Raw genomic sequence first — 21,089 nt, 5'->3', positions numbered from 1 at the left:
AGTGTCTTCAGCTGTGATGGGGCACAGATTCCCATCCATGATATCTGTAGAGCAACAACATGGTCTTGTGTCCACACCTTCACAACTCACTATGCCATCAGGCAGCAAGCCAGAGACGATTTGGCAGAGTGGTGCTACAGTCTGCTTGTTCTTGAACTCTGAACCCACCTCCTACATCTTTGGGAGTCACCTACATTGGAATGGACATGAGCAAGCACTCAAAGAAGAGAAGACATTTACTAACCTTCCGTAATTGTAATAATTTACCTTATTTCGAGTCTGAATTTGTCTAGCTTCAATTTCCAGACATTGGATCACATTATACCTTTCTCTGCTAGACTGAAGAGCCTGTTATTAAATATTTGTTCTCTGTGTAGGTACTTCAAACTGTAATCAAGTCACCCCTTGACCTTCTCTCTGTTAAGCTAAACAGAGTTCTATTACACTATTATTGTAAAGCATGTTTTCTGATGCTGTAATCATTCTTGTGGCTCTTCTCTGAACCCTCTCCAATTTATCAACATCCTTCTAGGATTGTGGACACCAGAACTCAATACGCTGTTCCAGCAGCAGTCACACCATGTGAAATACAGAGGTAAAATAACCTTACCGCTCCTACTTGAGATTCCCCTGTTTATGCATTCAAGGCTTAAAGTCAAGTGCAATATCATACCTGTCAGCCAATATAAGGAAGTCTTCTGTGGTGTTGAACTGAAGAAGCCAAGAACAAATTAAAATATAAGAATTCTCATTTGTAAAGTCCGCATAAGAGACTGAATTAATAGATTTTACATAATATAAAAATCAGCTACTTTAACTAGTTTTTTGCATAGCAAAATACAGATATAGCAAATAGAAGTAATAGCAAGATCTGTCTCTATCACTGGTGTGGCATGGTATAAAAAGGATTTTATAATGGCATTAAGAATTGCCAAATTCTTAATCCTGCTAGTAGATATTCAGGTATGCATTAAAGCGCATTCAAAAACCACTGCTATTTTGCACGTATGCACAAACATAATTTATTTTATAAGCTACACAGTGATGCACATCTGTACATATAAGTGAAGAATCTATAGTGTTTTTTTTTCCCCAGATAAAATCGGAACAGAAAGTGTAGGCTGGTTGGTCCTTTTTACTTTATTGCAAGAGATTTGTCTACTGTTTTTTTTTTTTTAAATAAATAAACAGTTGTAGAAAAATCATTAAGGTGAAAATCCACATGCATAGCTTGGTAAGTGGCAGAAGTTCTCAATTTTTTTTTTCATCCCCTCATTCAATTGCATGGAATAGATCCTATCTAGATGCACTCCACTTCCTACCAGTTCCCACGGCTAGTCCCAGGAGGTGCCAGGCACACTGCACTTCAAAGAAGTCACCGTGCAGTAATGTAATGTTCCTGGGATCTGAAGAAGATCAGCTGATTGCAAATGTACTTCAACAGAAAACCACAGGACAGGGAATATGAACTAGCTGATGTCCCTCTTCTCACCCTGCCACCTGTGAGAGTGAAAGTGGGTTTCTTTAAGTTGCTAGACCAAGTAATTTTATCCAATAAAGGATTGACATGTTTAGAGAAACAATGTCTAAAAAAGAAATGGTGGGTCAGCTTATAATAAACTCAATCTCTGAATGCCAATTTAGGAATGTGACTCCTGCTATATTTGGCATATGGGGCTCTTAGGGGACACCCTGGTTAAAAACTAGAAAATTATCACAATAATTAACTGTGGTTATTTTATTTTTAAAGAAAGGAAAATAAAATATACAAAACCACAGAAAACAGAACATGAAATTGCAATCTCTTCTGTATGTGACTCTGTGGAAAGCTTTTGCCAGAGTTCTTACACCTTTAAGATTGGGCCTGTCTCTGGTGGAAGCACTCTTCTCTTTGGAAGTTAAGACCAAAGTATATTATTTCCCAAAATGAGTAGAGTCCAGTCTTAGTATATCTTGAGTAATTAAAACAGTTTATAGATCAGCACAATTATTTTGTTTAAGGGTAGGTGAGTTCTGTTTGGTTTACCATAATTACCTAAATAGTTTATAAATGCGCAAAGGTGAGTAAAACTTAATGAACATTAAGAACTTTAATCTGAATTACATCCCATTAGTTCTCTGTTTACCAATATTAGACCTAACTAGAATTACCTGGTCTAATCCTCAACATTTGGTGTTTTAGCAGGAAAAGTTGTTAATATCTTAAATTAGAATAGCATTTCAATATTCCATTAAATTTATTCCAAGAAAATTCAGATCTAATTCCTTGGCAATGCTATGGCTAATTTCCATCTCACCAATTCATGTTGAAGACCTGGGGATGTTTCTGAACTGGAGGGTTGTTTCTTCTTGATGCTGCTCAGTGACTATTCTTTTAATTTGGCAGTTGCTGTTTGCTTGCCAGATGAACTGTGATGATCTGCTGTAAAGTTGAGGATGGGAGCAAAGTGCACACTGCTTGTTTATTACAGAGATTTTATACTCTTCTTTGATAATTTTGTTGGTGGTGCAAGACATACCTATTTTTTAGGGCTTGGCTGGGTTTAAATTAGTTGTTTTCATTCTTATGTTCACTCGGTATCTTCATGCGGTATCCTTAGGAGCTTATCTTCTGTAGTCCATTAATGCATATGCATTAGGGTTATAACTTTACCTGAATTTGATAGTTAAACTGCTTTTGTCTCTGTGGCAGGAAATTATCAGAACATTTTTTAAAGTTGAGATTTAATGCTTTCCTTTATTTAGTCCACTTTCTGAGCTATTTCTTCAGGTTTGTTAGTATTTAATAAATAAATTGAATTTCTGTTTTCAAAAAGTCCAAGCATTCCTGTTCTCTATATAAAAGCTTTTAGTTCTTATAATAGTCTTTTAAACTTACTTAATTCTTAGAGAGTCTTCAGACTAGAATAGTCTTTAAATAAGTCATTGTCTTTTCTTAAGTCTTGGAGATGCGATTCTCTTTCTGAGTTGGGTGAAGGAGTTGCTTAAGCACTGTCAAAATAACTAATTATTTTCCCAATTAATATAAATATTCTATACTTACATGGCTTCTTGTAGTTAGCAACCAGTTAACATGGTCATTAGATTCCAAGTTGGTACATACTGCTTTTTATTATTTATATATCATTAGAAGCTATGATACAAAATATTTGCAAATATACATTTCAAAATAAGCTTAGCAATTTAAGTTTTTCAGAAATAAAACAAGACAGTTGCACCAAATGAGTTAGGGCTTGTCTTCATGGTGTGTGGACCTGCACTAGAGGCATATAAATTCAAGTGTGCACTAGTGTATTGCACACTAACTGGCCTGCGTGGATGTGCTGGCATGCACTAAATGGTCCCTAGTGCACGTTAATGTAGTCCCATTTCAAACAGTGCTACATTAAAGCACACTAAGAAATTTAAGGGCATACTAGAATTCACAGCCCTCTATTGCACCACTCATTGAGTAGGCAAGCCTCAGCTAAGAGGAACCAACATTTTCAACCATAATTGTTTTCTTAATTTGAAGAATGAAAACTTTAGAGTGTTTGTAAAAGAAATGTATATCGATATGAATTTTGTGGGTGTTTTAACTGATGCTTTTTCTTGCAAAATGGAGGAGGATCTAAAGAAAAGGCCCACTTCTGTGTCTTAGTTTATAGCTCTGATAACAGATCCCTATATTTCTCTTTGGAATAATCTGAACCAAAAACATCTATTTTTTTTTTTTAATGCTACCAGGCCTTTCTCTAAAACATAAAACTTTTTTTAAAAAAATTTTTATTGAGACAAAGATCATGTCTAAACCAGACTAGTGGGCCTTTTAAAAGGAGAAATGTCCTGTTCTTTGAGAATATGCTCTTTTGCCCTTTGACCAAAATTGCCCTTGGATTTAGGACCTGCCATTTATGGCATTTACAACTTACAAGTAAAATTCCTATTAAATATCTTATGCGAAGCACAAATTGCAATAACAGTACATCTTTTACATCATAATATTAAAGTATAGCATTAAAACAAAATAGGAGATATAAAAGCTGTATTCTTCTTTGTATGGCTGATGTAAATGTAGAGCAATAACTATAATTTTACATTTAGATGGTTAAGCCAGATAATTGTGTCTGGAATAGCAGTCTCTTGCTGTGATGTCCCCTTCATATTTGTGAATTGGGCATTGAGTTTTTATACGTTCCATGGTCTGTTCTGGGTGATCAGTCGCATACTGGAGAGTCTTTAATTTTCCATTTGTACAGCAAGTATCCGCATCTGTCATAGTTTGTGCAGATGCAGTTTAGAGTTGCCCATGAGCTTCATGGGAGATCAAAGCCAGGGATCTTCTGCATCAGCTCTTTCATGAGGTGTTTATATGTGTCTTCTTGTGAACTCCATTCAGCTTTCCAGGCTTCATCAGGGTTGAAGTTGGATTGTTGAAGGTTAAATGTGTGGGCCCAAAAGAGATTACGCGACTTCAGGTGGTGGTGATGGACATTGTTAAGGCCCTGGTGGATGGGAAGGTGTTCATTTTCCATGATCCTCTGGAATTCCCAAAGGGTTCCTGGCATCACATCGAATGGAAGGGGGAGGAATGTGCAACAGCATTGGCAGCCAAGGTGTTGAGGTCAAATTGAGGGTTCTAGTGATGCACCACATTGCAGTATTTAGTTGGACATCAACAAGTCAATAATGGCTACTTCCGGTCCATAGCTGTGCACAGTACTTGACTACAGTCGCTGATGTCCATAACACTGGGATGCTGATGCTCTTCAACTTGTTCTTTCCAGTTTCTGGACTATGTTGACCCATGTCTTCATCTTGACAGCTACCTTCTTCAGATGGTTGTGGAAGGTTAGTGTGCAATCCAACTTTACTCTGAGATAGGTTGGAGTGGTATCATGTCGCACAGTGTCGCCAAAGGTAACTTTCAGGGTGCGCTTAGCATTCTTGTTATCAAGATGGAATTAAGTGACTGTTTTGTGAGTATTTGGCTTGAGCCTCCATTTCCGGAAATATTCTTCCCTGGTGTGTAAGTCCCTGTGCAGGGTGGACTTGATGTCACAGAAGGTGGCTGCTTGTATTGCCAGGGCAAGGTCATCCACATATGCAAATTTGCTTGGAGGCATGTCACTCTTGTAAACATTGAAAAGCATCAGCGCGAGTACTGAGCCTTGTGGCAGTGCATTATTGAGGAACTAGAGTGAACTGACTTCATGTCCACCTGGGCAATGTAGCAACCTATTGCTCAGCATCGTCCATAGTAGGTGTAGTGTTTTGCAGCAGGGGATGATCCTTGTGAGCTTTAGCATCAGGTTTTTAATCCAGTCTGTACTGTGGGCCAATGACAGGTCTACAAAGTCTGTGCTGATCTTAAATTTCCTCTGGAATCCGGCCTTAATATGTGTTACAATGGCCAAAACATGGTCACAACAACAGCATTTAGGCCAGAATCCCACTTGTTCTTTGGGGATCACTGACTTGACAAGAAGACTAATTCTCTGGAGAATGATATGTTCCAGGAGTTTATAGGTAGTGCACCGGAATGATATCAGTCTATAACTTTCTAGGTCATCAGTCGGCTTGCCCAGTTTGCGTATGACAATGACTATTGCCTCCCGCCAGGCTTTTGAGATACATCCAGATTCCACTGTTTTGATGTACAGTTTCATCAGCCATTGGAGTTCCCTGTGGCTTAGTTGATGAAGAAATTCTGCGGGGATGCTGTCTTTGCAAGCTGCCTTCCCTTTCTTCATTGTGGCTAGACCCTCTTTTTCACTTCATTTGTACTGATAGCGATGGGGTCTTGTGGAGGGATTGAGGTCATTTTAAATACTGCGTAAACACTTTGATGTAGTAAGCATGGTTTTATGGCCAATGAGGGATTATCTTCTCTGCTGCTTGGCTTGTCCCTGGATGACAAAAAACAAAAACCTTTTGAATTTCTTTAAATTACCCTGACATTTCATAACAAAAATAACCAAAAACGTAAGCATGTATTGTGATATTGTCCAAGCATCCTGGGTATAACATAATTATAGGTATCTCTTAAAATTCAGTAAAGGCACAAACAAGTTTGTAATGATATAACATTTGAAGAATAAATTATATTTTTTATTAATAGTCATTTTTATATCAATATTAAGGCTTCTTTCCTACAACAACCTCATCCTCCCCACCAGGGGAGCTTATCCTTCAAGTTGAGAACTGCTGGAACAACAGTACCAAAAAATGAGAGAATTACTGCATTTGAAGTTCTTAAATATGTGACAGATCCTAACAAAATAGAGATTGCAAACGAATAGGAGGGAGCTACAAGATAAAATTGATTCTAAAAATCAGTATTAATTAAGCAAGGAGCTTAACCATTTTTGCTGAAAATGTTTTGTTTTCTAGATTTCTTGAGCATTCCACAAAAACTATGTTAGCTTAGGTGTACAGAATAAATAAAATACTTTAGTTTCAGGATAGGTCATTTAAACCGCTACTATTCCATGGTAGTAAAGAAAAGTCAGATTCCTAGCCATTCTTTTTGAACAGCCTACCTGTAAATCTGAGTTGACAATTGAGTTGACTATCTAAAACAGCTTTATATTTTGAATCCTACACATAGTATTCTCAGTTTGTAAAAATCTACAATGACAAGACCAGTGGTTAGAGTAAGGAACATGCAGCTACCACTTACACCTCTGCAACTGTTTTTTCAATTGTTTTTATGCCATTGCAGAAACTCTTTGACAAACTGTCATTCCTGAGAAACAAGTCAATTTCTGAGAAAGCTCTTTCAACCCAGCTCACGCCAAAAAATGCGTATTGTCAGTTACACTGAGCAGTACTAAAGGAAAAGAAGATACAATTTTCAGTTTCTTCAACTTGTATTAATCAACTAATTTTGACAAATGGTACTTTCCAAACAAATAAACTGTCAGGTCCTTAATACAAAGTGCTTAGATTTAACATAGCAAAAACAAAAGCAGTATGGAGGGGATTTGAGAGGATGAAGGTTACAACAATGAAAGTTCATGAGACTAGTTGAATTTTGTATGCACATCCCTAGTTCTTAGGATTTTTTAAATATAAATTAATTTAATATACTACATTGATGTACATTTTAAAGAATGAAGACCAGGGTAGGAGATTTAAAGAAAATATTTTTTTAAATTACTCTAGACACTAGTGAGTGAAACGTTGTTCCACATATATATTACCTACTTCATTTTTATAGTACTGTACTACTTTGTGCTATTGTATGGGCTCATAATCCACATGGGACCAACTATGAAATTATGCATTATAGTGTGACAGATAAATAACAGAGGCCAAGATCATACCCTTGCATGTTAAAACCAAAAGGAGAAGTCACTATGGAAGAAAATCTCCATGGGGATGCTTCTGCAGAGTTCTCCTTTTGGGGGGAGAACAGGGTTTACCTATCATGAAAATGACAGAACCCTAAACTTGGCAGAATCCCAAGGATCTCCGTGCTTTCCTACACCTTTGCATTGACTTTGACTTTAACTCTGATGTATCCCTGGTAGCCTGGCTCATCACACTCCCAGTGCCTCCCTCTAACCACAGTGCCCCCAGGTGGAGTGGATTCATGAGACGAAGTAATACAGCCTGGAGAGTGTACTACTTTCTTTGGAGATTCCACATTGGGTATAGGAGAGATGATGTGCATCTCTTCTGCATCCTCCCTCAGTATAGCCCCTATATCTGGTGAGACTTCTGAGGGGAAAGATGCTTCTGTGAAGGTGACTGAGGTCTAATTTCTAAATAATATAAGAGAGAGCTTCACACAGAAGGTTCCCTCTGTGTATTGATCTAGGGCACATGATCTGGACCAGGTAATTTAGCTAAAACAGATTCCTGAGCAAATAATTAATTGTTTCTCTGTATTTCTAAATAAAGTCTGTCTATAAAGTAGAATAAAACTGTGTGAGTCTGTGTGTAAACTATCATATGTAGTGCCTTATGTATTAACTTGTAAAATAACCTTTAGCTGCAGGCTGGAGCAAGGGATATTTACTAGTTATGGCATTCCATATTGAAACTGCATCATACTCATATTCTTGATGCAGACTAACTGTTGCTAGTTCTGCTGCCCAAGAAAAAGTAGTCATTTTGGTATCTTGTGCTGATGAAGCTTTTGCATACTCCTCAGAGATGGATCCAACACAATCTTCACAGGTCATGTAAAGGGATGGCTAATTTCAGGTGTTAGAACTGCTGGTACAGAATATAGCAAATTGTTGCATATGACCCACAAACATTCCCGGTGTTTAACTAGATCTTCATATAGTGTGCTGATTCCTAATTACACCTCTACCCTGATATAACACGAATTCGGATATAACACGGTAAAGCAGCACTCTGGGGAGGCGGGGCTGCCCACTCTGGCAGATCAGATCAAGTTTGATATAACGTGGTTTCACCTATAATGCAGTAAGATTTTTTTTGTCTCCCGAGGACAGTGTTATATTGAGGTAGAGGTGTATTTTAGATGCACCATAATGCACCCTTCCCATAATATTTCCCCATTACACCCCAGCAACCACTTCCTCAGTTCTAATAACTACCTAATAACTGATGCAGTTCTAAGGCACTGCCAGATGCTACTTTGTGTATGGGTTAGAGCAGCAGAATGGACAATATACTTCTCACACTTCATTGATTCTGCAGCTACAGAAAACTTTGTTCAATTGCTTCTGCAGATATCTATTAACACACAATTATCATAAATACCAGAGTTACTTTGTTATAACGTATTCAGCTATGTTTTAATGATGATTGCTTTTTTCTGTTGGGGTGTCTAGCATAGACCCTCAGTATTACTTTTTAAGCAATTGAATTGCAAAAGTATAGTTTGTCATATTAGTCTGTTTGTATACAGGTTTTCTGCTGTTATAATTTTGGTCTTTTTTGTTGTTCTTTCAGATATGCTTCCTCGGTAAAAGATGGCTCCCAGTATTTTGTTCTTCTCATTATTACAGATGGGGTTATTTCAGACATGGCTCAAACAAAGGAATCAGTAGTTAACGTAAGTTCTATTTAACCTTGGATTTCTATATTTTATAAGCAGTATATTTCCTGGTCTTAATATTTTGGACTGTAAACTCTTCTTTCCAAATAATAAAAATTGCCAGGCATAGAGGCCAAATGAAACTAACTGTGAAATTTTAACCAGCTTTATCAAATCAGTACTCTGAGGAACTTGTGGTCTTCTAGCTAATACTATATATTGATTGTGCAATCTAGAAATAAGTGACTTCTCAGTCCTCTTTATGTCACATGGTCTTTGGAATGGTTGTTCCCTATCATCATGTCCCTTCTGGTCTTACAATCTAGGAAAGAAGACCAGATCTTTACTATAAGCCTGGGCTCAGGATGAACCCTTAGAAAAAACTCCTTTCCAGAATTATTTGCCTCCAAGTGTCATGTACTGCAGACTCTAGGTCTCCTTTTGTAGCATAGCTTCACATGTTTTTGTAAAGATTTTTATCTAAAGTCAGTTTCTTCATTGGTTTTGAAGTTTTTCTTCTCAAAAGTGCTAAACTTAAAATTTATTTTGACTTTCTGAGATGGGTTTCAAGGACAGCACCTCTCTTCCCCTCCCTCCTCAGAAATGGCAGACAGAGATGGCAGGCTGCAGAAACTCAGCTCCCACCTGATGTGTGGGCAAGGTCTACATCAACACAGATGAAATTCCCTTTGCTAGGATAAGGGCAGAATAAGTGGCCTGGAACCAAGTGTATGTATGTTCAAAACCCCTCTGGTTCTTATTGCTACAGCTTCCAGAACAAGCAGGAAAGTTTCCGTGGAATCTCCTAAACCTCAGGGCAAGATAAGTTTCCCCATAGCAACCAGGAGGATGAAATTTCTGCTCTCAGCCAGCACAGAGGCAAGGTATATGCTGAGATGGTTTAAAAGGCCACAGAGCAAGTCCCTTCTCACTAGCGGTTTTACCTGCAAGTCCTCATCTGCCTTGAAAGGTGCTAGCTCCTGTGATCTTTCTGTAACTAATACTCAGTTGTCTCCAGTGCCTGCAGCCCACTCTTCATTCTGTGTGGATGGTCCCCACACAGCCCAAACCCAACAGCAATTGGTGGAGTGATTCAGATCCTCTTGTCAATGAGATACACTACCTTCTCTGTCCTTCCAGCCTCCAGGGGGTCCCATACAAGTCATAAAGTGACTACTATTTTCCAAAGGGATACATGCAGAATACATACCTGCAGAGTGACCTTTCAGACTAATGGTGGTGCATTCTCCTCTTCACAGGGTTCCTCCCTCTTTCTCTCAGGATTTATCCCAGGGAATGGTGAACAATATTGCTCACAATCAGATCTTAAAGGCTAGCACAAAGTCTTAAAGACTTTCATGAGAGAGTCTCCCTCTTGATCCTGTAAAGAGAAGGAGAAATCTCTAAAGCTGGGGCTTTGTGCGAGATCTCTCAGAATCTCAACTAAGCTTCCCAGAATTATGCACAAATGAGGATCTAACTTCAGAAGTTGCTGTGGTTTGTTTTTTTTAAAATGAAACAAAACAAAAACAAAACTGTACAAAACTGAAGAAGACATGAAATTCTTTCTCGCTTGTCTCATGAGGGTATGATTAAAGTGGAGTGGAATTCCCTATCAAGACCTACTTGTATCTAAGGTCTAAAAGGTCTTCATTACTCTGTCAAAAGTCAAGTCTGCTGCAACCTCCTTAATAGTAAACGGCTTAGTCATACTAACTAAGGAAGTATTTCTGCCAAACTTATCAAAAGAATAGGATCAACATTCATACTAAAGTTGTATACAGCAGCTTCTCTCCTGAGAATATTGGCTTCAGTTTTTTATTGTGGATATCTGTGCTCTGCTGGGAGGCAATTGAGAGCATGTAAAAAAGAAAAAAAAAAGAAATCTACTTTGAATTAGGTTTCCCTAGCAGCTTTTTCAAGAGTGATGTTTCATTTGACTGATTTGCTATACGTTCAAAAATTCCAAAGATGTGTCTTGGGGCAACTATGGCTCCATTTGAAGAAAATGTGACAGATTTCTGTTACCAATCTGCCCAAGGTGTCATGTGATCAGGCTGAGGCCAGAGGATCATTAGGGGAGGAGATGACGGAGCACACCAAGTGACTGAATTGTAAAGCCTATTAATAAAATAACAATGGAAAGTGCTGGGGGTTCCCCACATCACTCAGAGGAAGGAAGAAAGCATTAGTTCTTCTTCGAGTGCTGTCCCTGTGGGTGCTCCACTCTAGGTGATGGTGCGTCCCGGCGCTGTCGATCGGAGATTTTCGGTAGCAGTGCCTGGTTGGGGCGCACGCACCCAGATGGTATCTCCCGTCCAGTTGGAATCTTCCAGGGTGCGTGCGCCCCACACCCTCCTCAGTTCCTTCTCAACCGTCCTCGGCTGAAGACGGGACTCGGGGCAGCGCTATCTTCTCTTCCCTGATCTCTATAGAAAACATAGAAATAGTTATTAATTAATTCCCAGTTGTTTCCCTTCCTTTAGTATAGTTACATAGTTAGTTAGTTAGTTAGAAAAAAAAAAAAAACACCTCAGGCTTGTCTCCCCTTGAGACACTTCCTCGCCTATCTCAAACTCATAATGGCAGGAGCTTCAGGCTTCAAGAAATGCATCTCCTGTCAGGACTCCATGCCACGGTCAGATGGTCACTCCCAGTGTGTAAAGTGCCTCGGGGACACCCACATCCCCGCAAAGTGCCAACACTGTGCGAGCCTCAAAACAAGAGCTCGTCGTGATAGGGATCTGCGCCACAAGATCATTATGATGAAGAAATCCCTGCAGCCACTGTCGGAGACGGGAAAAGTGGAACCCGCTCCCACACGCTCCCCAGCCAGGTCAGAACCGGTGGGGAGTGTCGCTTCACCCTCCCTGGAGCGGAGGCACGAAGCGGGAAAGTCTCACAAGCGAGACTCTAACGAGGGTAAGGAGTCTCCTGCGAGATCCCTACCCCCTCTGCTGACAGCGCGAAGTACTGCTGCTTCAGCCTCTTCACATGCCTCAGCTGCTGCTTTGACAGAGCTGACAGGCAAGGACCAGACTTCCCGCGCTGGAAAGGCACTTACCCGTTCGGTCCCCTCGGCGCCGCAAACGGCTGCAGCACGGACACCTCGCTCCTCCTCGGCACCGAGGAATGCTACGGCACCAGCACCACGTACCTCGGCACCAGCAACAGCCGCGGTGCCGACAGCGCAGTCAGCACCGGCACCAGGAACAGCCGCGCTACTTTCAGCCTGGTCAATTTCAGCGCTGAAAGCAGCCGCGATCCCGACAGCGCGCTCTGCCTCAGCAACAAAAATAGCAGCGGTGCCGACAGCGCGATCAGCCTCGGCACCGCGAAGAGCGTCGGCACCCAGCCACTCTGTGACCTGTGCACCAGCAGGGGACCCCCTGCAGGGCACATCAAAGCACAACTCTACAGGAAACTCTCTGTCACTCTCTCCTAGCAAAGAGCTAGGGCAGGGAGCAGACTTAGTTCAGCTTAAAGAGCACGAACAACAGCTGCTCACTCAAAGTGACCTTTTAGTGCCTCCTGAGCCTCACTCTCCGCTCCTGGATGCGGACGACTCCTTCCTTGACTTGCCACTTTCTCCACCTGAACTGGCGTTCACCGACGGGGACCTTGAACTACAACAGCAAGCGGAGTTCTCTCCTCCTGCTTCTCCTCCACAGGCACCCATACCACCTCAGGTCACGCCTCAAGTTCAGCAGCCTCAGTTTCCCTACGTTGCCCCCCCCGTGGATGATACCTGGGTTCTCCTACCCCATGCCTTGGCCGCAGTGGTACCCCTGGCAGAATCCTCCTACCAATCATCTTCCTTCGGTACCTCAGTCTCCTGCTTCATCCACTTCCAGGGTACCTGAGCCCCCTCCTGAACCGGGGAGCTATGCACCATATCCTGACTCGCCTAACCCTAACTCTCCACCAGCCTCAGAGGAAGCCATCCTCCCTTCACCTCCACAAACCGTGGATGACTGCAAACAGTTCCAAGAACTCTTTAAGAGGGTTGCACTCAGCCAGGATATTCCCTTAGAAGAGGTTCAGGAGAAGCAACACAAACTCCTTAAGATCCTTCAGCCGTCTGCGCCATCTAAAATCGCGCTCCCTATAAATGAAGCACTCATGGAGCCAGCTGACACTCTCTGGCAAACCCCAGCTTCTTTGCTACCAACCTGCAAGAAGGCTGAACGTAAATACTACATTCCTGCAAAGAACGCAGACTTCTTCTTTTCTCATCCACCACCGAACTCCCTTGTCATCGATGCAGTTGCACAGAGGACCAAACAGTCACAATACCGACCCACCCCTCAAGACAAAGACCTTAAACGCCTTGATGTCCTCGGACACAAGGTTTACACATCATCTACACTACAGTTCAGGATTGCTAACTATTCTGCCCTCCACGCTAGTTATGATTTCGACAACTACAATAAGCTTTTCGAATTTGCCTCCTACATACCAGAGGACAGAAGAGCAGACTTCAAATCAATCCTGTCTGAGGGGCAACTGATCTCCAGAACAGCCCTACAGGCATCTTTAGACATGGCGGACACAGCAGCCCGTACTACTGCAACTGCTGTGGTTATGCGCAGAACCTCATGGCTTTCTGCGTCCGGGATTCCTAAAGAACTCCAGACTAAAGTGGAGGATCTCCCCTTTGACAAGAACAAACTCTTTTCCCAAAAAACTGATGAACTCCTCCATACCATGAAGGATTCTAGAGCGACACTGCGCACCCTGGGCATTCAACCATCTCTCCCCAGGAGACAGCGATACCAACCCTACCAAAGACCACACACACATCAGTACTATCGCCCTCAATCCAGACCATACGACACAACTAGGAATCGTAGTAGACGACCCAAGCGCAGACAAAATCAAAATCAAGCCACCACCTCCCGTCCACAGGGCAATAAACAACAGTTTTGAAGCTTTGGTCGAGGGTCTGCATGACCACCCTTTGATTCCACCACTTACTTGCCCATTTGGCCACCGCCTCCAGTATTTCCAACGTGCCTGGCAGCGGATCACACAGGACCGCTGGGTCCTCGAAATAGTTCAGACCGGTTACTCCATCCCTTTTATATCCTACCTTCCTACCCTTCCCTGTCCCTCTTCAGGGACCCCTCCCACAAGCAATTACTTCGCACAGAAGTGGCTCACCTTCTGCAACTAGGCGCAGTGGAACCTGTACCTCTGCAACACCAGGGGACAGGTTTCTACTCCCATTACTTTCTAACGCAGAAAAAGACCGGAGGATGGAGGCCTATATTAGATCTACGCCGACTGAACAAATTTGTGAGAACACAAAGATTCAAGTCACCCTGGGCACAATAATACCCGCATTGGATCAAGGGGACTGGTTCACAGCCCTCGACCTACAAGACGCTTACTTCCACATATCGATTCATCCAGCTCACAGACGCTTCCTACGATTCACAATCGGTCAGGATCATTTCCAATACAGAGTTCTTCCTTTCGGACTTTCCACGGCTCCAAGAGTTTTCTCCAAGACCCTAGCTGTCATGGTGGCTCACCTCCACAAACAAGGAGTCACACTTTTCCCCTATCTGGACGATTGCCTCATCAAGGGCGACTCCTATGGCGACACACTTCAAGCCACGCATCTCACCATCTCCCTCTTTTGCAGCCTAGGCCTCCAAATAAATGCCCAAAAATCCACCCTAGTACCCACGCAACAGATAGAGTTCATTGGAGCTCATCTCGACTCAACCCAGAGCAGGGCCTCTCTCCCATACAACAGATTCCTGGCTATCACACAACTCATACGCACGCTCTCTACTCGTCCCAGGACGCAAGCAAGAATCTGCCTACAGCTCCTTGGCCACATGGCAGCTACCACCTTTGTGGTTCAACATGCCAGGCTACATATGAGATGCCTCCAGGGCTGGCTCAACTCCAGTTTCAAACTGAGCAGACATCAATTAGGGATGCTGTTAACTCCTCCTCCCAATGTTATAACTTCCCTACAATGGTGGACAAGTCCAGAAAACCTCTGTGCAGGGGTTCCCTTCCAGCAACGACCCCCAACGCTCATGCTCACCACAGATGCTTCCCTGATAGGTTGGGGAGCGCATCTAGGGGAACACAGGGCACAAGGCAGATGGTCTCCATCAGAGACGCATCTACATATAAATCTCCTAGAGCTCAGAGCAGTGAGGAGAGCCTGCCTTCACTTTCTTCCCCTTATAAAGGACAAATACCTGTGAGTTTTAACAGACAACATAGCATGTATGTATTACATAAACAGACAGGGGGGTACCAGATCACATTCCCTCTGCATGGAAGCCATTCGACTCTGGAATTGGTGCATACAACATCGAATACAGATCATCGCCTCCTATCTACCAGGCTGCCACAACACAACTGCCGATGCACTCAGCAGGCACTTCTCCACAGAACACGAGTGGGAACTGCACCCTACAGTACTCCAACAGCTTTTCTCCCACTGGGGCACTCCATCAATAGATCTCTTTGCCACGACCCGAAATCGAAAATGCCCCCTGTTTTGCTCCAGGGCGGGACTTGCATCCCTAGGGGATGCATTCCTCATTTCATGGAACAGTTACCTCCTGTACGCCTTCCCGCCTATCCCTCTACTACACAGGGTTATTCGGAAGATCGCGGACGACAAGGCCCAGGTCATCCTTATTGCCCCGGCTTGGCCAAGACAGACGTGGTACCCTTACCTTCTCCGCATGTCCTCCCGTCACCCATGGGCTCTCCCCAACAGGCCGGACCTCCTTTACCAGGACAACGGGCAGGTCCTTCATCCCCAACTCCAGAAGCTCCACCTCACGGCCTGGTTCCTTCATGGTTCCAAACCCATGAACTAGCCTGTTCCGAACAAGTCCTACACGTCCTCCTGCACAGTAGGAGAGACTCCACCCGCAAAACCTACCTTCAGAAGTGGAAGCGCTTCGCTCTTTGGTGCTCACATAAACATTTAGCACCCAACAATGTGACCCTTCCTAACATTCTAGATTACCTCCTCGAACTGAAACAGGACGGACTTTCGCTTAGCTCCATCAAAATGCACCTGGCGGCGCTTACCACCTTCCACAAACCATTGGATGGGTACTCACTCTTTACATACCCCACCATTAAACGCTTTCTCTCTGGCCTGCAAAATCTCTACCCTGAAATTCACGCAACAGTGGCTACATGGAATCTTAACCTCATTCTTCATGCTCTCATGAAACCTCCATTTGAGCCCTTGGCTACCTCCTCTGATCTCCATATGTCCATGAAGGTGGCTTTCCTAGTTGCCATAACGTCAGCAAGGAGAGTTGGAGAAATAAGTGCCTTGATGGCCCACCCTCCATACACAATCTTCTCCAAAGATAAAGTCACTTTGAGACCACATCCTCAATTTCTTCCTAAGGTGGTATCGACCTTCCACCTCAACCAACCTATATATTTACCAACTTTCTACCCCAAACCTCACAAAACGCCACAGGATGCAACCCTGCATACTCTCGACGTCAGGCGAGCAATTGCCTTTTATTTAGACAGGACTAAACCATTCCGCAAGTCTCCACGACTCTTCGTTTCAATTGCCGAAAGATCCAAAGGCACGGCTATATCTAAACAACGTCTATCCAAGTGGATCTCTGACTGCATCAGATCCTGTTACCGTGCGAAGAATCTTCAACCACCCGAAGGCATAAGAACTCATTCCACTAGAGCCATGTCGGCATCCGTTGCCTTCCTACACAATGTTCCCATTCCCGATATCTGCAAAGCAGCTACATGGTCATCTGAACACACGTTCGCAAAACACTATGCTTTAACGCAAGACACCACGGCAGACACAATAGTAGGTCATACAGTACTATCTTCAGCACTTCCTGCCGTATCTCCAAAGTCCCACCAACCGTAGTGGGTACTGCTATACATTCACCTAGAGTGGAGCACCCACAGGGACAGCACTCGAAGAAGAAGAGAAAGTTACTCACCTTGCAGTAACTGAGGTTCTTCGAGATGTGTGTCCCTGTGGGTGCTCCACTCCCCGCCCTCCTCCCCTCTACTTTGGAGTACTGAGATGACTCTCCACGGTAGAGAAGGAACTGAGGAGGGTGTGGGGCGCACGCACCCTGGAAGATTCCAACTGGACGGGAGATACCATCTGGGTGCGTGCGCCCCAACCAGGCACTGCTACCGAAAATCTCCGATCGACAGTGCCGGGACGCACCGTCACCTAGAGTGGAGCACCCACAGGGACACGCATCTCGAAGAACCTCAGTTACTGCAAGGTGAGTAACTTTCTCTGCCACAAGCCCTAACCCATTTTCATACTCACACGCACTACCCAGGGCTGGCGAAGCCTGGGTGTAATGTACGAAGAAGGGGGGGAAGAGGACGGGAGTTCTGTCCTGTGCATAGGTCGTCCAGGGTCCACTGTTGATCTCTGATTTGCTTCAGCTTTCAGGAGGGTTTTAAGTCCTGGGGTCTTTTGGGGAAGTTTAATTCAGGGACCTCTGTCCCCCTTGCTCTTTGTACCAGTCCAAACTAGCTTTCTGCGGCGTCCCAAAACACACCGGCTTCAGGGACGCGGGACTCTGTTTTCGCCTTCACTGGCCTTCACTGTCTCACCAGTTTTGCAATCCCCTGGCCAGCTGACCCCCCTTTTCCCATGGTTGGCGGGGGTTGGGTAAGAAGCAGATGTGGTTACACAGAGTCTGTTCGAGCGCTGTGACCTTGGACTGGAGCCCGCATCTTATCTTCGGGCTGAACTGAGAGCTTAAGCGTTGAGTTAACCTGTTCTCTTCTCCCTTCCTCCCCCTTTGGCCTCTCGCAACCTGCAAAGGAATCTTCCGCTCCACACTCGTATCTTTAATCCTTTAACCCTTCCCAAAATGCCTTGTGATGCTTGCAACAGCATTAGCAATATACAATGCTGATCTGCCTCCCCAGGGAAGGGGGCCACTGGGTTGTGACAAAAGTGGAATTGCTGTCTAACATCTGATTATCCTTCCAAATATTTTGTTGATAAACTTTTGGGGGAGTACGGAAACAAAGTTGTCACTGAGGCTTTAGAGAACGAATTAATCCCCCACTCCTTCCAGTGAGAGAATCTCCAATGTACCGTATCTTAGCAGGTGTTCCATTTGATCCCCCTGTTCCTCCAGGTTCCAGCATAGATTACACAGAAGTTGTACATTGCTGCCTTTCCTGAGAGTTGGAAAGGATGGGATTCTCTGGAAAAAACATCCACACCTAAAAGCATCTCTTGTTTTGGGGTTTTCCAAGACTGGGAAGATCCCCCCCCACCCCCACCCCCACCCGCCACCCGAAGACTTCAGGGTGGGCCCTCATCTGGGAGTGAGCAACCTCAGAAAACAAATACTTGAGATAAACGAGCAAGGATATTCAATATAACTCGCTGCTTGTCCTAGGGACAAGTTCATCCTTTACTCAAAATTAAATAAATCAACACTATGAGAACCTTCGAAGCATCAGAAGATGAAGGGTGCTATAGACCATCTCCTACATACTGGACTAATAGGAACCAGTTTTCTGGAGAGCCAAACTTTTGTAGAGGGTACAAGATTCTTTGTCTGGCAAAGAGAAATGTGGCATGCAAACCATTCAGCAAATCCATTCAGAGATCAATATTCCAGGTGGAAATACAGTAGAATTTCAGAGTTATGAATACCTCAGAAATTGAGATCATTCATAACTCTGAAATGTTCGTAATTCTTATTGTTATGGTTGTTATGTCAAAAGTTTACAACTGAATGACTTAATGCAGCTTTGAAACTTTACTATGCAAAAGAAAAATGCTGCTTTAACAATCTTAATTTAAATGAAACAAACACAGAAACAGTTTCCTAACCTTGTTAAAAAAAAATTAAATTTCCCTTTGTTTTTTTAATAGTTTACTTTTAATGCAGTAGTATACTGTATTTGCTTTTTGGGGGTGGGAGGGGAGGTCTCTCTGCTGCTGCCTGATTGCATAGTTCCAGCTCCAAATGAGGTGTACGGTTGACGAGTCAGTTTGTAACTCTGATGTTCGTAACTCTGAGGTTCTACTATACTGAAATCCGTCATTACAGCATCATCTTCCCAAAGCTTCAGAATATGAAAATAAATCTCCTGGAGATCTACTGAACATATGATCAGGACTCGGAGGTCACTCACCAGCTCTTCCGAGCTCTCCCCAAGTAGACCTGTTTGCGACCAGGCAGAACTGCCATTGCCACATGTTCTGTTCTGGGGGAGAGTAGGGAGGAACGTGATCTCTGATGCCTTCCTCATGTCATGGTCGGGCCAACTTCTTTACACTTTTCCCTTGTTTCCCCTCATTGACAAGGTCCTGGAGAAAGTAAAAACGGACAAAGCACGTGTCCTCCTAATCACCCCAGCTTGGTCCCAGCAGCATTGGTACGGGACCCTCCTAGGCTTACTTGTGGCCCCTCCCCGGCTGTTGCCGCTCTGCCAGGACCTCCTCTCCCAGGACCAGGGCCGCCTTCTCCACCCAAATCTGGATGCTCTCCATCTGACAACCTGGCTGATCAGTGGCTAAATGCGAAGGAGAGAGGGTGTTCGGAGAGGGTCAGGTGTGTCCTCCTCGAAAGTAGGAAGCCATCCACGCGCCAGACCTAACTGGCAAAATGGTCCAGATTCTCCAGGTGGGCAGGTGAGCGGGGTGTTTCCCCAACATCTGCCCCACTCCAGCTTATCCTTGAGTATCTTCTTTCCCTTCGAACTCAAGGCCTGGCCCCTTCCTCTGTCAGGGTGCATCTGGCAGCTATTTCGGCATTCCATCCGCCGGTCCAGGGCTGCTCGGTTTTCTCCTATTCCATCACTGGGTGTTTCCTCAAAGGGCTAGACCTGTCCTTCCCTTATGCTAGAATGGCTGTCCCTCAGTGGGATCTAAACTTGGTGCTAGATCCTTGCACCACACTTGGTGCTGTCTCACCTTTCCTGGAAGGTAGCCTTCCTTGTGGCCATCACGTCAGCCCGGCGGGTCTCAGAGCTTAGGGCCCTGACCTGCGACCCCCCCCTTATACAGTCTTTCACAAAGACAAGGTTCAGCTCCGCCCACACCCTGCATTCCTCCCCAAGGACATCTTCCTACCTGTCCTCTGCCCTAAGCTGCACGCTTTTAACGAGGAATGCCACCTCCATACTCTCGATGTGCACAGGGCGCTTGCCTTTTATCTGGAGTGGACTAAACCGTTCTGTAGGTCTTCGCAACTCTTTGTTGCCCCGGCAGAGGGCATGAAGGACCAACTGATCTCCACCCAGAGACTGTTTCGGTGGATCACATCGTGCATCCGGACATGCTACGACCTAGCAAGGGTTCCTGCACCACCTATCGTGAGGGTGCACTCAACAAGAGCTCAGGCCTCGTCAGCTGCCTTTGTGGCCCATGTCCCTATCCAGGACATCTGTAGGGCCGCTACCTGGTCCTCAGTACACACGTTCACGTTGCACTATGCTATCGTCTCCCACGCCAGGGATGATGCCATTTTCGGTAGGGCTGTGCTCCAGCCAGGGAATCCATAAACTCCTACCCACCTCCATCACACATAGCTTGTAATCATCTACTGTGGAATACGTATAAGTAAGCACTCGAAGAAGAAAGGATAGTTACCTGTTCTGGAACTGGCATTCTTCGAGATGTGTTGCTCATGTCTATTCCACATCCTGCACTCCTTCCCCGCGGTTGGAGTTGGTCAGGCAAGAAGGAATTGAGGGTGGGGGGAGTGCATGGCTCCCCTTATAGTGCAACATAGTAGTGCCACTCCAGGGGTCGCAGCAGCACTCCCCCTACGGGTACTGCTGAGAGAAAAACTTCCGGCACCGGTGCACATGGCGAGCACGTACACCTCTTGTGAAATAAACATGAGCAACACATCTCGAAGAACACCAGTTACGGAACAGGAAACTGTCCTATGCGTGGCAGGAGTGGGAATGAGAGGTTTGGAGGGGGTTCAGGGCTGGGACAGAGGGTTGGGGTGCAAGATTGATGGCTCTGAGGTGGGGCCAGGAATGGAGGGGCTTGGGGTGCAGGCTTTCCCAGGGCTGCATCAGGGAGAGAGGACTCCCCCCAGCCTTCTCT

General features: G+C 44.3%; 1 protein-coding gene across 7 annotated transcripts in view; it reads left to right on the top strand.

Moving 5' to 3' along the window:
• CPNE8 (copine 8) overlaps positions 1-21,089 on the top strand; it is a 240,245-nt gene that overhangs the window by 196,264 nt on the left and 22,892 nt on the right. For 4 of the 7 annotated variants that reach the window (XM_039515855.1, XM_039515839.1, XM_039515873.1 and 1 more), the window contains 2 exons: positions 533-595; positions 8,914-9,016. In XM_039515855.1, coding sequence (XP_039371789.1) covers positions 533-595; positions 8,914-9,016 — 166 coding nt within the window. Of the gene's footprint in view, positions 1-532; positions 596-4,766; positions 4,831-8,913; positions 9,017-21,089 lie in introns of all 7 variants that reach the window. The other 3 variants (XM_039515849.1, XM_039515880.1, XR_005591486.1) reach the window with 2 other exon arrangements.

This window comes from Mauremys reevesii, linkage group 1, assembly GCF_016161935.1.
Source record: "Mauremys reevesii isolate NIE-2019 linkage group 1, ASM1616193v1, whole genome shotgun sequence".
Lineage (NCBI taxonomy): Eukaryota > Metazoa > Chordata > Testudines > Geoemydidae > Mauremys > Mauremys reevesii.
This window is presented reverse-complemented; position numbering and strand designations above follow the sequence as displayed.